This window comes from Callithrix jacchus, chromosome 5, assembly GCF_049354715.1.
Source record: "Callithrix jacchus isolate 240 chromosome 5, calJac240_pri, whole genome shotgun sequence".
Classification (NCBI taxonomy): Eukaryota; Metazoa; Chordata; class Mammalia; order Primates; family Cebidae; genus Callithrix; species Callithrix jacchus.
In genome coordinates, this window is record NC_133506.1 from 139,526,579 (window position 1) to 139,543,120 (window position 16,542).

General features: G+C 45.1%; 1 protein-coding gene across 14 annotated transcripts in view; it reads right to left on the minus strand.

Moving 5' to 3' along the window:
* ZMYM5 (zinc finger MYM-type containing 5) overlaps positions 1-15,831 on the minus strand; it is a 34,948-nt gene extending 19,117 nt beyond the window's left edge. For 2 of the 14 annotated variants that reach the window (XM_078375081.1, XM_078375089.1), the window contains exons 1-5: positions 15,664-15,819; positions 14,554-14,621; positions 9,921-10,058; positions 6,428-6,929; positions 6,096-6,189 (exon numbers count right to left, since the gene is read on the minus strand). In XM_078375081.1, coding sequence (XP_078231207.1) covers positions 6,096-6,189; positions 6,428-6,929; positions 9,921-9,928 — 604 coding nt within the window. In that variant the 5' untranslated portion in view covers positions 9,929-10,058; positions 14,554-14,621; positions 15,664-15,819. Of the gene's footprint in view, positions 1-6,095; positions 6,190-6,427; positions 6,930-7,039; positions 7,193-9,920; positions 10,059-10,128; positions 10,253-14,553; positions 14,622-15,196; positions 15,282-15,375 lie in introns of those variants that run through there. The other 12 variants (XM_078375077.1, XM_078375088.1, XM_078375079.1 and 9 more) reach the window with 11 other exon arrangements.
* Between the last annotated feature and the right edge of the window lie 711 nt (positions 15,832-16,542).

The window sequence follows — 16,542 nt, forward strand, 5'->3', positions numbered from 1 at the left end:
CTGCCTCAGCCTCCAGAGTATTTGGGACTATGGGCTCATGCCACTATGCTCAGCTAATTTCGGTAATTTTAGTAGACACGGGGTTTCACTATATCGGTTGGGCTGGTCTCAAACTCCTGACCTCAGGTGATCTACCCACCTCTGCCACTTTTATTTATTTGTTTGAGATGGAATTTCACTCTTGTTGCCCAGGCTGGAGTACAATGGCACAATCTCAACTCACCACAACCTCTGCCTCCCAGGTGCAAGCAATTCTCCTGCCTCAGCCTCCCGAGTAGCTGGGATTATAGGTGCAGGCCACCACACCCGGCTAATTTTGTATTTTTGGTAGGGTTGGTCAGGTTGGTCTCGAACTCCCAACCTCAGGTGATCCGCCTGCCTTGGCCTCCCAAAGTGGTGGAATTACAGGTGTGAGCCACCACCCCCAGCCTACTTTTAAATGACACATCAACATTAACAGAGATAGTTATATTATGGCTGGGCTCTCTACTAAATTCAAAAAATTAGCCGGGCACATTGGTGCGCGCCTGTAGTCCCAGCTACTCTGGAGGCTGAGGCAGGAGAATCGCTTGAACCCAGGAGGCAGAGATTACAGTGAGCCGAGATCGTGCCACTGTACTCCAGCCTGGTGACAGAGCAAGAGTCTGTCTCAAAAAAAAAAGCAAAACAAAACAAAACAAAAAACATAGTTACATTTAATATGAACTAATAATATAATGATATATTAATGCTTCCCCAAGATCAAGAAAAAGACATGGTTTTATAGTCTACTACTTGTATTAAGCATTGTATTAGAAAAAGAAACAAAAGGGAGTGTGTGAAGTCAAACTATTTCCATAGTAATACCAAGATTTATTGCTTTTTGCACTATGTGGCATTTGCACTAATGATGGAAATGCAAAACCACTCACAATGGAACTAAACTGTACTAGCAGTTTTCACTAGCATGCAATTGTAAAAATAAATTCACTTATGGATGTTATTCCAATACCAACTGGTATATATGGAATACAATTCTGATGCTAATGTACTCAGATTTAGCATCAGACTCCACAGGTTTAAAGGCATGGGTCTCAGGCCGGGCGCGGTGGCTCACGCCAATAATCCCAGCACTTTGGGAGGCCGAGGCAGGTGGATCACGAGGTTAAGAGATTGAGACCATCCTGGTCAACAAGGTGAAACCCCGTCTCTATTAAAAATACAAAAATTAGCTAGGCATGGTGGTGCGCACCTGTAATCCCAGCTACTCGGGAGGCTGAGGCAGGAGAATTGCTTGAACCCAGGAGGCAGAGGTTGCGGTGAGCCAAGATCGTGCCATTGCACTCCAGTCTGGGCAACAAGAGCGAAACTCTGTCTCAAAAAAAAAAAAAAAAGCATGGGTCTCAACAAGACTGCCGTCACTTCAGATACCACCTGCACTTCTAATCAACTGGCCACAAATCTGGGAGGGTTCCCAAGGTTGGATAATTTGTTATAATGACTCATAGAACTCAGGAAGAGCTCTATACTTACATTTACAGTTTTATGTTTGTTTGTTTTTTTAAACAAAGAATACAAATCAGGAACAGCCAAATGAAGAGGCTCATAAGGCAAGGTCTGGGAGGGTCCCAAATGCAGACGTTCTGGGCCAGCTTTCAGTGGATGCAGTAGCATCACTGTCCTGGCGTACTGATATGTTCACCAAGAGGCTGCACTGAGCTTCAAAGTCTAGAGTGGTTTTACTTGGGTTTCATTACATAGGCGTGACTCATCCCACATGACTGAACTCAGCTCCAGATCCCCACCCCTCCCTGACTTTGGGCTGCCTCAAAGACCCAAATTTCTCATCCCATAGTTGGTCTTTCTGGTGTCTAGATCCCACTGTGAGTCATCTCATCTCTTAGTATAAATTCAGGTATGATCCAAGGGGCTTACGAATATAGCAAAGACACTTGAAAATTTCAAGGAATCAGAGTCTCTCTTCCAGGGACCAGGGACAAAAATCATCTTTACTATAGAGGTCTTTGGTCCAACAGGAAACGTTATTAATAATTTCACGAAATTTTAGCCTTTGAAATCTTAATTTTCTGTATGACAAACTGGGTAGTATGCCTAAAGTATTTCTGTTTCATACCAAAGTACAAAGGTTTTCCTATTGAAAAACAGAAAAGTGCTCGCACAGTTCCTGGAGTATAAGGTGAACTAGCCGTTTTTCATGGAATATCATTTTTACTTCAAAGAATGACAAACTGTGACTATTAGGAGACGTTTTCTTAAAAATAAATCAAAAGAGTCTATCACTTCAAGAAAACTAAGAGTATTTCTTGCTGATGAGAAAATTTGAGCTTTCAAGTGAAAATCAGAATTTTTGAAAACTTGATGCACATATTCCAGGACCTCCTGAGTGATGTCACTGGCGGGAGGAAAAAAAAAAAGACAATTTTTGAAAACTTGTATCAAGTGTCAACATTTAGCAGGATCTGAATGATCCAGTAAACCAATATTTTCCAAATAACCAAGGCACAATGTTATTAAGTAATAATACAAAGGTGGGAGACGATCCAAGATGGCCGATCGCTAACATCCTGGGATTGCAGCTCTCAGGGAAGGCGCGGAGAACTAGAGGACGCCACACTTTCAGACAAATTCTGGTCGCTTACAGAGCAGGAGATCCCCCAGTGGAGGAAACACACGGGTGGCCAGCGCGACTCTCGTGGCCGGTGCAGCGGTTCCGCCGGCACCTTGGCGCGGCAGCTCTCGGAGCAAAGTAAACAGGTTCGGAGGACCGGCCGGGTCCCCAGCAGGACACCAGAGCCCGGCAGCGGCTGTGACGGCACCTCGGCGCGGAGCGCTCGGCACAGAGTAAACAGGACCGGTTTCCCTTCTGACCGAGGTTTGGAGCCCCGGGAAGGCAGAGTCGCCTACTACGGACACAAGAAGGAAGCCAGACAGGAGAATCCTGGGCAGAAAAACACCATCAGTTTTAACACCGCTGCTCTGGCCCTGGGAACTAACAACCTGGACGTCCACTCAAGAGACCTAATCTGAAAGTTGGTAATTTCAAAGAGACAGGAGGATAAATTTACAATGACGGGAAGAAACCAGCGTAAAAAAGCTGAGAATACTCAAAATCAGAACGCCTCTCCCTCTAAAGACGATCACAGTTCCACATCAACAATGGAACAAGGCTTGATGGAGAACGAGCGCCTCCTGATGACAGAATCACTCTTCAAGGAATGGATAATAAGAAACTTCGGTGAGTTAAAAGACCATGTTGTAGCCCAACGTAAAGAAACTAGGAACTTTGAAAAAAGGTTTGATGAAATCCTATTGAGAATAGACAACTTAGAGCGGAGTATGAGTGAATTAATGGAACTAAAGAATACAATATAGGAACTCCGAGAAGTATGCACAGGTTTAAACACTCGAATTGTTCAAGCAGAAGAAGGGATATCAGAGGTCAAAGTCCAACTTAATGGAATAAAACGTGAAGAAAAGATTAGAGAAAAAAGGATAAAAAGGAATGAGCAAAGTCTCCAAGAAATGTGGGACTATGTGAAAAGACCAAATTTACGTTTGATAGGTGTACCTGAATGCGATGGAGAGAATGAATCCAAGCTGGAAAATACCCTTCAGGATATTATTCAGGAAAATTTTCCTAAACTAGCAAAGCAGGTCAACATTCAACCCCAGGTAATACAGAGAACACCACAAAGATATTCCTCAAGAAGAGCAACCCCAAGGCACATAATCGTTAGATTCACCAGGGTTGAAACGAAGGAGAGGATACTAAGGGCAGCCAGAGAGAAAGGTCGGATAACCCACAAAGGCAAGCCTATCAGACTTACAGCAGATCTCTCGGCAGAAACTCTACAGGCCAGAAGAGAGTGGGGGCCAATATTCAACATCCTCAAAGAACAGCACCTTCAGCCCAGAATTTCATATCCAGCCAAACTAAGCTTCACAACTGAAGGAAAAATAAAATCTTTTATGAACATGCAAGAACTCAGAGATTTTATTAGCACCAGGCCTGCTTTACAAGAGCTTCTGAAAGAAGCATTACACACAGAAAGAAACAACCAGTATTAGCCTTTCTAAAAATACACCAAAAAGTAAAGAGCACCAACATAAAGAAGAATTTACACCAACGAATGGATAAAACAGCCAGTCAACATCAAATGGCAGTAACCCTAAATTTAAATTGACTAAATCCCCCAATCAAAAGACACAGCCAAAACCCAATGGCATTTTACATCCAGACCTGTTTCACATGCAAGGATACACAAAGACTCAAAACAAAGGGATGGAGAAAGATTTACCAACCAAATAGAGAGCAAAAATAAATAATAAGTAAACAAAAAGCAGGAGTTGCAATTCTGGTATCGGAGAAAATAGATTTTAAAGCAACAAAGATATAGTGGTAAAAGGATCAATGCAACAACAAGAGCTAACGATCCTAATACCCAGATACGAGACTTAGATTCAATGAGACAGAAAATTAATAAGAATATCAAGGACTCGAACTCAGATCCGGAACAAGTAAACTTAATAAATATTCATAGAGCTCTCCACTTCAAATACACAAAATATACATTCTTGTCAATACCACATCACACCTACCCATAAGTTTAAATGAAACATTGATTGGCCATTATTAATACTCAATTTTTTTTCAAAATAAAGCAATATTTCCATTTACTCTCCCTCTTTCTCTTCCTCTTTCTTCCTCTCCTTTACTTATTTTTTTTTTTTCTTTCCTTCTCTCAAAAAAAAAAAGAAATCAACTTGTAAACCTCTAGATCCAGGTCGGCAATGTCTCTCTCATTGCTTGATTTCCTTCCTTCCCTTCCCTCCCTCCCTCCCTCCCTCCCTCCCCGCTTCCTCCCTTCCTTTCTTCCTTCCTTCATCCCTTCCTTCCTCCCTACCGTCCTTCTTCCCTCCCTCCCCGCTTCCTCCCTTCCTTTCTTCCTTCCTTCATCCCTTCCTTCCTCCCTACCGTCCTTCTTCCCTCCCTCCCCGCTTCCTCCCTTCCTTTCTTCCTTCCTTCATCCCTTCCTTCCTCCCTACCGTCCTTCTTCCCTCCCTCCCCGCTTCCTCCCTTCCTTTCTTCCTTCCTTCATCCCTTCCTTCCTCCCTACCGTCCTTCTTCCCTCCCTCCCCGCTTCCTCCCTTCCTTCCTTCCTTTCTTCATCCCTTCCTTCCTCCCTACCGTCCTTCTTCCCTCCCTTCCTACCTTCCTCCCCCCCCAAAAAAAAAAAAAAAAAATACAAAGGTTAAAAATCCATTCAAGGCCGGGTGTGGTGGCTCAGGCCTGTAATCCCACCACTTTGGGAGGCCGAGGTAGGCGGATCACAAGGCTAGGAGTTCAAGACCAGCCTGGCCAATATGGTGAAAACCCATCTCTACTAAAAATATAAAAATTAGCTGGGCGTGGTGGCATACGCTTGTAGACCCAGCTACTTGGGAGGCTGAGGCAAGAGAATTGCTTGAACCTGGGAGGTGGAGGTTGCAGTGAGCCAAAATTGGGCCACTGTATGCTAGCCTGGGCGACAGAGTGAGATTTCGTCTTGAAAAAAAAAAAAAAAAAAAAAATTCAAAATCAATAGATTTTAGACTAATAGACTAGACTGTACCAAATAGAATCCCCTCTTTCTACCAAAGAAAAAAAATTAGCAGGTTATTATGGCATGCACTTGTCAAAGGCCGGGTGTGGTGGCTCACACCTGTAATTCCAGCACTTTAGGAGGCGGATCACCTGACTTCGGGACTTTGAGACTAGCCTGGCCAACATGGTAAAATCCTGTCTCACTAAAAATACAAAAGTTAGCTGTGCATGGTAGGCGCCTGTAATCCCAGCTACTCAGGAGGCTCAGGTAGGAAAATCACTTGAACCCAGGAGGTAGAGGTTGCAGTGAGCAGAGATCATACCATTGCACGCCACCTGGGCAACAAGAGTGAAACTCGGTCTCAAAAAAAAAAAAAAAAAAAAAAGACAGTGAAGAGAAATAAAATACTTTATACATAGAATGTGAATAAAATAGATATGAGCACTAAAAAGAATACCCAAAGGTTTATCTACCTGAGGTAGAAAGAAAATAATACCACTTACTGCTTACCAGGACTATGATGAGCTGCAAATTCTCCATTCTGAAATATGTCTCCTGCCACATTCATTCTACCAGGGTTAAAAGGTCTTACTCCAGTCTTGGTCTGTGGAGTTAAAGATGGGGTGTATGTTTGTATATTAACAGCAAAATTACTTGACTGAAGTCCTTTAGCGACATCTCCCAAGTTGGTATTCTATAGTGATGTTTTATATGTAATCATTATGTTCATATCTTGCCCAGCATTCACAGAGCTTATACCTGTTTCTAATGTTGTAACATTAGTAACAAGGTATTTCAGTCAATTCTGTAGTGATACCACTATTACCCATTCCTGCATTTACCTTATTTCTTGAAAGACTGGAAGTGGAGAAATCCAAATCTTTGGTTTTGTTTTTAGTTCCAGGAAGTCCCCATTCAATAAAACAGGAAGAATTTTTCTCCACTCCTCCATTTGGTTCTATGTCCTCTTCATCATCAATAACAATTGTCTCACTTATATTTCCTTTCTGAGATGCCAAATCTCTTGAAGAAAGAGAAATTACAGAATAATTTCCTTGTGGCTTTTCATTTTTTGATGACATAAATCTAAAGTTTCTTTGATCAACTATTGCTGGAGCCGAAACTGAAGAAGGTTGTATAGATTCAATAAATACAACATCATCATCATCATCATCATCTTCCCCTGTTGAGTTTCTACATCTACTGACTAAAGGATGAGCTGGATGACCAAATGAATCTCCTACGTCCCTGAGAGTAGTTGCCATGGCCATATCTCCTAATAAAGCAGGAGTCTGTTCAGTCAATTCTAATCCTCCCATTGAACATTTATCCATGCCAATGAACCTGTAAAGAGACAGAAAAGAAAGAAAAATTCTAGTATGTTATGGTTTTTGCATTTTGCTACAATAAAATAGTATAAGTAAAATTTTCAAATTGTTTTATTTATGTGATACCTGATATCCATTCTCTTTTTCCTCTACTGTTAACTGTTTACTTCAGAGTTTAATGGAAATTAATTATATAATCTTGGTAATCCTTTAAAAAAATGTAATCAATTTATGGGACTCACTTTAGTCACTCTTCATAGTGAAAAAATGCCCGTCTTCCTTTGAATTAGAAAATAGTAACAAAATAATTATATTCAATACCAATAACTTAGGGTCCTAATATAATCACTTATATTCCATATGCGTTTATCTACTACAGTGTTTATGATATGGCTCTATTTACCAAGGGTCATTGTTTTTTTTTTTCCAAAATCTCTTCTTCCAAAATAACTATGTGATTATCTTTCTACATCTTTTTTATCCTTGTATAGAAAGCAATAAGTCCATTTATGCCAGATACTATGCTATGGGCTTTTTGCAGAAAGTAAAATTCTCAAAACCCCATAATGGTAGGTATAATTTACTCTTCTATAGTTCAAGAAATTGAGGCCTAGAGAAGCTAACTAAATTGTTCCAGATAAGCCTTTGGGGTAAGACTTAAACTCAGGGCTCTAACACTAGGCCCCAGATACTTTTTTTTTTTGAGACAGGGTCTCACTCTGTTGCCCAGGCTGGAGTGCAGTTGTGCAATCCTGGCTCACTGCAGCCTTAACCTCCTGGGTTCAAGCCATCCTCCCAAGTAGCTAGGACTACAGGCTCTTGCCATCACAACCCAGCTAATGTTTCATAAATTTTTTGGAGCAAGGGTCTTACTACATTGCTCAGGCTGGTCTCAAACTCCTGGCCTCAAGCAATCCTCCTGCTTTCCAAAGTACTGGGATTATAGGCACAAGTCATGGTACCTGGCCTAGCCCCAAATTCTTAACTTGTTAATACTCAACATTTTGTATACTTACTATGCATTAAATTACAATGAAGGAAAGAACCTAGAGGAGAAACAATAGTTGAAAAATCTGGAAGTGAATAACTGATGGAACATGGAAGGATCTTAAGCAGATGAGAGATAAGGACATGTACAGAGGTGGTAATGAAATTGATCATGTATAAGAATCACTTCTGGCCAGGCGTGGTGGCTCACACCTATAATCCCAGCACTTTGGAAGGCTGAGGCAGGTGGATCATAAGGTCAAGAGATCGAGACCATCCTGGTCAACAAGGTGAAACCCCGTCTCTACTAAAAATACAAAAATTAGCTGGGCATGGTGGTGCACGCCTGTAGTCCCAGCTACTCGGGAGGCTGAGGCAGGAGAATTGCTTGAACCCAGGAGACGGAGGTTGCAGTGAGCCAAGATTGTGCCATTGCACTCCAGTCTGGGTAACAACAGCGAAACTCTGTCTAAAAAAAAAAGAAAAAAAAAGAATCACTTCTATCTCAACTGCAAGAAGGCAAATTAAGTATAATTGGAATGTACGTAAATATACAGAAACAATACATGGGATTATACATGCTGTTCTCAATTTTCAATTTTTTTTCTTTTAGTGGAGGTGAGTGAGGTCTCACTGTATTGCCCGGGGTGGTCTTGAACCCCTGAGCTCAAGTGATCCTCCACCTCAGCCTTTCAAAGTACTATGATTACAGGAATGAGCCACCACGACAGTCCTGGCCTCAGTTTTCTTTTTTTTTGTGATGGGGTTTTTCTCTTTCACCCAGGTACAGTGGCACCATTTCAGCTCACTGCAATCTCCACCTCTTAGGCTCAAGTGATCCTTTGCCCTTAGCTTTCAATTAGCTACGTGGCAACAGGCAAATTATGCCACCTCACTGAGTTTTAGTTTTCTAAACTATGAACGGGGATAATATATAGCTTTAAGGTTTTTAATGAGATGAGTAGACATGCAAATTCCTGGCATACTGCCTGGTCCATATTACAGAGTGTAACAAATATCAAATTATGGCCAGGCCCAGTGGCTCATGCCTATAATCCCAGCACTGTGGAAGGCTGAGGCAGGTATCTTTACAAAAAATACAAATATTAGCCAGGCATGGTGGCATGTGCTTGGAGTCCTAGCCATTCAGGAGACTGAGGCCAAGAGAATTGCTTGAACCCAGGAGGTGAAAGTTGCAGTGAGCCAAGATCATGCCACTGCACTCCAACCTGGGTGATACAATGAGACTGTCTCAAAAACAAACCAAAAATCCTTTCCAATAAAAGGTATTTAGGCAAATATTGTGCTATATCACTACATCCTAGGATTTTAGCAACTGCCTAATTTTAAATATTTATCTAGTATTCTTGTGGTATCTTATTCACGCACAAATTATAACACAAGCAAAATGCTTAAATGCAAACTATCTCTAGAGGATGAGTAATGACATTGTAAATTTAACAGGATATTTAATTAGGGGTAAAGATAAAGAGTTAACACTAAAACAAAGAAATGAATAAATGTACTTTGACCTATTATATTTAGCTCTCTTCTTGTAGACTACTTTCAGAGACACTTCATAATTGAGTATACAATCACTCACTCCTATTTAAAATCAGATATAAAGGTGTACCATGATTCTGAAGGTACTAACAAAAGTAATGAGATCAGAAAAAGAAGAGTAAACTGAACTACCACCACAAGTAGCAAGAGAACTGTTGCAGGAACTAGGTACAAAATTACTATCTAAATTGGGCATGGTGGCTCACATCTGTTATCCTAACATTTTGGGAGGCCAAGGCAGGAGGATCACTTGAGGCCAGGAATTCAAGACCAACTTGGGCAACAAAAGGAGAACTCATCTCTACAAAAAAACCAAAGGCCAGGTACGGTGGCTCATGCCTGTAATCTCAGCATTTTGGGAAGCGAAGTGAGGTGGGAGGATAGCTTGAGCCCAGGAGTTCAAGAACAGCCTGGGCAAAGTAGAAAGACCCTTCTCTACAAAAAATTTAAAAATTACCCAGGCATGGTGGCACATGCTTGCAGTTCCTGCTACTTGGGAGGCTGAGGTGGAAGGATGGCTTGAACCCAGGAGGTCAAAGCTGCAGTGAGCCATGATCATACCACTGTACTCCAGCCTGGGCAACAGAGCAAGACCCTGTCTCAAAAATAAATAAAAAATAAATAGAATAAGATAAAATACATTAGCTCGGCATTGTGGTGCACACCTGTAGTCCCCAGCTACTTGGGAGGCTGAGGCAGGAGAATCACTTGAGTTCAGAAGTTCAAGGCTGTAGTGAGCGATGACTGTACCACAGCACTAAAGTCTGGGCAAAGAGTGAGACCCTGTCTCTGAAAAAGAAAAAAAAAAAAAAAAAAAAAGATGGTAGATTGATCACATACAACTAACTTCATTCCCTTCCAAAACTCCCCTAAACAGTACTATCACAAGGAAAGGAAGAGCAAGAGAAGAAACAAAAGCAACATGATTTTATAAGCCGAAGAAGAGATGGATGAATGGTTAACTAACTACCAGTCTGAGATAGCCAGAGTCTACAACAGTGAAGAAAAGCCAAAAAAAATTCTGATTTATGCTGTAGGCTCAGGAATATATAGCACCAGATACCCCTGGAACAGGATGGGCAGATGCTGAAAAAGGAGGTTGACAGATTTCTTCCCTCCATCATGCTGATGGTGGCAGGCCTTTCCCCATCCTAGCACAGATTCTCAGCATTTTTTCTTTGACAAGATAGAACATAAAGATCTAAGTCTTGGGTTCATCAAGCACTGGGGAATGTTTCAACACCCATGAAATGTCCCCCTTTCTACTTGATTCCCAGAGAGCTGGCATCCAGACCTGTATTTTCCAGGCAACAAACTTCTCTGGAAGCTTTCTCAGCAAGACTCTTCCCTGTGGAACTAAGAACCAGAAAAAAAGGAAAGTCCTAAAAATATTAACCCATGGGGTTCTCCATCAATTGACCAAAAGATCATCCTATTATTAAGCTTCAAGTTGAAAGCCCCACTCTCACTCTTCCAATTTGCTTCTTAGTTCCCAATTCTTTTTTTTTTTTTTTTTGAGACGGAGTTTTGCTCTTGTTGCCCAGGGTGGAGAGCAACGGCATGATCTTGGCTCACCACAACCTCCTCCTCCCGGGTTCAAGTGATTCTCTTACCTCAGCCTCCCAAGTAGCTGGGATTACAGGCATGCACCACCATGCCTGGCTAATTTTTTGTATTTTTAGTAGAGACAGGATTTCTCCATAGTGGTCAGGCTGGTCTCAAACTCCCGACCTCAGGTGACTCACTAACCTTGGCCTCCTAAAGTGTTGGGATTACAGGCGTGAGCCACACCGTGCCCAGCCAGTTCCCAATTCTTAATCACGAATAAATCAGGCAAGAATTATGTAATAGATATAACACCTACTATATACCCATAAAAAAATTTAAAATAAAACCTTTTTTTTTAAAAGGAATCAAGCTATCCACCCACCTTGCACCTATAATCCCAGCACTTCGAGAGGCTGGGGCGGGTGGATCACTTAGGTCAGGAGTTCAAGACCAGCCTGGCCAACATGGTCAAATCCTATCCCTACTAAAAATACAAAGATTATGCTGAGCGCGGTGGCACACATCTGCAGTCCCAGCTATCAGGAGGCCGAGGCATGAGAATCACTTGAACCCAGCAGACAGAGGTTGTGGTGGGCCTACATCACGCCACTGCATTCCAGCCTGGGTGACAGGATAAGACTCCGTCTCAAAAAAAAAATTATAGATGGAATCTTGCTCTGTTGCCCAGGCTGGAGTGCAGTAGTGTGATCTCGGCTCACTACAACCTCTGCCTCCTGGGTTCAAGTGATTCTCCTGCCTCAGCCTCCCGAATAGTTGAGATGACAGGTGCCCACCACCACGCCTGGCTAATTTTTGTATTTTTAGTAGAGACAGGATTTCACCACGCTGACCAGGCTAGTCTCGAACTCCTGACCTCAGGTGATCCATCCCCCTTGGACTCCCAAAGTGCTGGGATTACAGGCATGAGCCACCATGCCTAGCCAACGCTTCTAATATAAAAAGAACTGCTGGAAATTAAAAGCTTAGTGGCAGAAATGAAAAATTTAGCAATAAGAGTTAAAAGATAAAGCTGAGAAAATATCGAGAAATAAAGGAAAAAAATGAAGAGGATAAGAATTACGTATCTCAGGTGGTGGGGGACAATTATATCTCCCACTAACTACATGCATGTGTGTGTCCCAAACATTATAGACCAGGCTTTTTTGTTTTCTTAAGACAGGGTCTGGCTCTGTTGCCCAAGGTGGTATGCTGTGGAACATAGTTCACTGCAAGACTGCATCTCCTGGGCTCAAATAATCCTCCTAACTTGGCCTCTCAGAGTGCTGGGATTATACAAGTGAGTCACAGCGCCTGGGTCACTTTACACATTTTTTTGAGACAGTCTCCATCTGTTGCTCAGGGTGGAGTATGTGATGTGACCACTGCTTACTGCAGCCTCCACCTCCTGGATTCAAGAGATCCTCCTACCTCAGCTTCCTAAGTAGCTGGGACTACAGGTGTGTGGCACCACGCTCTGCTAATTTTTGTATTTGTTGTGGAGACAGAGTTTTGCCATGTTGTCCACACTAGAACTCCTGGGCTCAAGCTACCCACCCACCTCAGCCTCCTAAAGTGGTTGGATGACAGGCATGAACCACTTTGCCCAGCCACTTTACCTATCTACCACATCCTGACACAGTCCTAAGTTTAAACTAACTAAAGAGGTGTGCTGCAAAATGTAAGAAAATAAGAGCAAATAAGTTAGCAGAAAGCAACAAGGGTAAAAGCAAGGCAGGAATACTCCTACGGGAGATAAACAAATCAGAAGTTTGTTTTTGTTTGTTTGGGTTTTTCTTTGAGATGTAGTTTTGCTCTGTCACCCAGGCTAGAGTGCAGAGGTGCGATCTCTGTGGTCATGGCAACCTCCACCTCCCGGATTCAAGTGATTCTCCTGCCTCTGTCTCCCTAGTAGGTGGGATTACAGGTGCTCGCCACCACACCCAGCTAATTTTTGTATTTTTAGTAGAGATGACGTTTCACCATGTTGGTCAGGCTGGTCTCAAACTCCTGACCTCAGGTGAGCCGCCTATCTTGGTCTCCCAAAGTGCTGGGATTACAGGCAAGAGCCACTGTGCCCAGTCACAAGTTTGTTTTTGATGAGCAATGGAGAACTGTTTGATCAAGGTTGAAAGGACAAAATTGGCAAGAACTGAATCCTAGATAGTAAAAGTAGAAGTAGGATGGGCACAGTGGCTCACGCCTGCAATCCCAGCACTTTGGGAGGTGGATGGATCACCTGAGGTCAGGAGTTCCAGACCAGCCTGGCCAATATGGTGAAACCCTGTTTCTACTAAAAATACAAAAGTTAGTCAGGCATGGTGGTGCATGTCTGTAATCCCAGCTACTTGGGAGGCTGAGGCAGGAGAATCGCTTGAACTCAGAAGTAGAGGTTGCAGTGAGCTGAGACCTCACCACGGCACTCCAGCCTGGGTGACAGAGAGACTCCGTCTCAAAAAAAAAAACAAAAACAACACCCACTCTATCCCCAGTACTGCAGTTGGACCAAGCACTTTTAGCTTTGTCTCCTCCTTGCGGTTCCTACAGTTCTACAGGAACTACTACAAATGTAGAAGTAGAGCTTGTTAAAAAAGAAAATCATTCTGTCACTCCTAATGAAATTATTGATTCACACAAGCATTGGTGTTAAAACCATTAAGTTAATAGCTGACAGAGAAAGGGCATTTGTACTGTACCAAAATGAACACATAGATCACTGTCTAGCAGCAAAAAACCCTGAAGACAAAAACCAACAGAGAGAGATCAGGCCACTCAGATTCAGTGGTCAATCTTAGGAATAGTGTGACAAATAGTTTACGTTATCTCCTCATGTGATGCTCGCTGGAGGACTGACAGGGTACATAAATAACAGTCTTCCTCAAATATAAGTCAAACACCAATGTCAAAACAACAGATTATTCTGTAGTTTCTTTTCAATCTGACTGTAAAAAAGTTTTTCCAATCTATTGGAAAAGAAAAAATTGTTAAATGCAAGGCATTTAAAAGAGCTAACTGGCCAGAGGCAGTGGCTCACGCCTGTAATTCCAACACTTTAGGAGGCCGAGGTGGGTGGATCACCTGAGGTCAGGAGTTTCAGACCAGCCTGACCAATGTGATGAAACCCCAACTCTACTAAAAATGCAAAAACTTAACTGGCATGGTGGCGTGCGCCTATAATCCCAGCTAGTCGGGAGACTGAGACAGGCAAACCGCTTGAACTCGGGAGGCGGAGGTTGCAGTGAGCTGAGATCGTGCCACTGCACTCCAGCCTGGGCATAAGAGTGAAACTCCGTCTCAAAAAAAAAAGAGAGAGAGCTAACTTTAAATCTTGTTTTGGAACTTGAAAGAGTTCCCGTGGTATAAATGCCAGCACTCCCCATGCCTTCCCAAGGACTACCATGGCCTGGCTCTGGGGACAGGGCCACCCAAGCAATTAGCTTGAAGGCCAGGGCCTTCAAGATAACACAAACACAAATCCCTCAGGAAGAACACCCTACTATTGCACTAATTATATTAGACAACCAAGCAGGGTAAAAAAGACTCACAATAGAGATATTTCCTTCTCAATTTCTGCCAAAGCTTCACGACATTGGCTTGAAGGTAATTCTGGATCCTAGAATGAGAAATGAAAAACAATTTCGGGACAAGCAACCTGGATGCATAACCAACCCAACACAAGGAGGTGGCAATGAGGTAAGAATACAAGGAGTTCCTGGGCCCTACTACCCTCCCCAACCCTAATGATGCCGAGAAACCAAGTTGAAAAAAAGAACTATAGGAACCGCAAGGAGGAGACAAAGCTAAAAGTGCTTCGTCCAACTGCAGTACTGGAGATAGAGTGGGTTCGGGAGTCCGAGCCTGGTCCCGGGAGCGGAGAGGGAAGGGAAAACGTTGCCTTGACGCCAGCAAGGGATTTGTATTCCCTCCTAAATTGCCCACCCAGCGTCATCTCTGTGACTCCAAGTACCATTTCAGAGGTAACGGGAGGCGGGCGTCACGGCTTGGCCCAAAACTGCTTCAAGAAGTTGCCCTGGGGCCCCTGCAGTCAACGACAGGCCCCAGATCCGCCATTAAACTAGCCCAGATAAGAAGCAAAGAGTAAAAGCCGCGCAGCGTGAGGGAAAAGAAAAGCGGGAGGGGACTCGGCGGGGCAGTGGCAGCAGCACTCGCCCTGAAAAACTTAAGTACCTCGGCTCCGGCGGACTGGGTGGCAGCGCGGCCCAGAAAGCAGAGACTCGGCCGGTGCGCCCCTTCCCCGCCCCCCGCAGGAGAGAAAGGAAAATGCCCCGCGACCTCCCCCGGCGGCCGGGACCTCCGCCCCGCCGCCCCGCTGGCCCCGCTACCCCCGCCGCTGGCGGCCGCCTCACCCAGCTCTCACGGCCTGGCCCGCACTCTCTCAGCCTCTTGGGCAGCATGCAAAGGCGCCTGTGACAGGAGCTCAGCCCGGAGCTGTCCCCGAGGCCCCGACGCGGCAGCGGCGACAGCAGCCGCTCCGCGGGGTATTAATCCTGGGTCCGTGGGAGGCTTCAGAGGCTGCCCTCACCCATCTCCGCCTCCCTAGTCTCCTTCGCCTTCTCCTCCGGAGGCTGCGCTGTTCCCGGCCACCCCCACTCTCGGCGGCCCTGGACTGGGAAGACAGCGGGGATAAGCCTCACCCGGCTCTGGCTGCGGCTCCGCAGAACGAACCTCCCCTCCCCCGGCCCACCCCGCTTCGGCGACACGCAAAACTCGGCTGGATCCCGTCCCAGGTATAGCGCTGGTGAGGAGGAGGAGGCAGAGGAGACAGCTTGATGCCCGGCCCGGGGAGGCCCAGCCATGTGCTTGCTCGTTGGCTGGAAGGGGAGGTGGGCCTGGGAACTCAGGGCACGCCCATTGGCCCCGACGGCCGTCCTTCAGGACAATCCTCCCCCAGCTAGGTGGGGTGGTCCGAAGGGCTGTCCGTCAGGCTCGGGCCACACCCCCGGCCCTACAGTTTCGCTCCCACCTCCACCGGCCTTGGAATCCCCGCTGGGTCCCCTCCAAGCGAGTCCCCCGCGTCCCCCGCCCCCACCCACCGGGTCCTCCAGAGTTAGGAGCCCTAAATTCGCTGCCCGCTGGACCGAAAGCGCCTCGACTCCTCGGGGCTCGGGGTTCTCCCGGGCCTAGACAGCCCGGGAGACTCTGGCGGGGCCTCCTGTCCTGGCCCGAGTTCCGGGCGCCCAGGCCGCGGCTGCGGCTCCCAACGCCTCTGCCCGAGGAGAGACGCGGCGTTGATGCCCCCAATGCCCTCTTTGTCCAATTCCTTGAAGGCCCCCGAGAGGGGCGAGGCCCGAGTGGGGTTTCAGGGCCGCGGGTGAAGTGGAACCCTGATCGCGCTGGGGCCAGTGGAGGCCCTTCCACCCTCGCCGCGCCCCGTGGGGAATAGTCCCCCACCTCCCGCCGTGGCTGCAGCAAGGGGAGACGACGTCCTCTATTTTGTCGGAACGGCTGTGGGAACTTGGGACCCCTTCAAAACCAAGCCCCTTGGGGCCGGGAAACTTGTCCCCGGGAAGCCC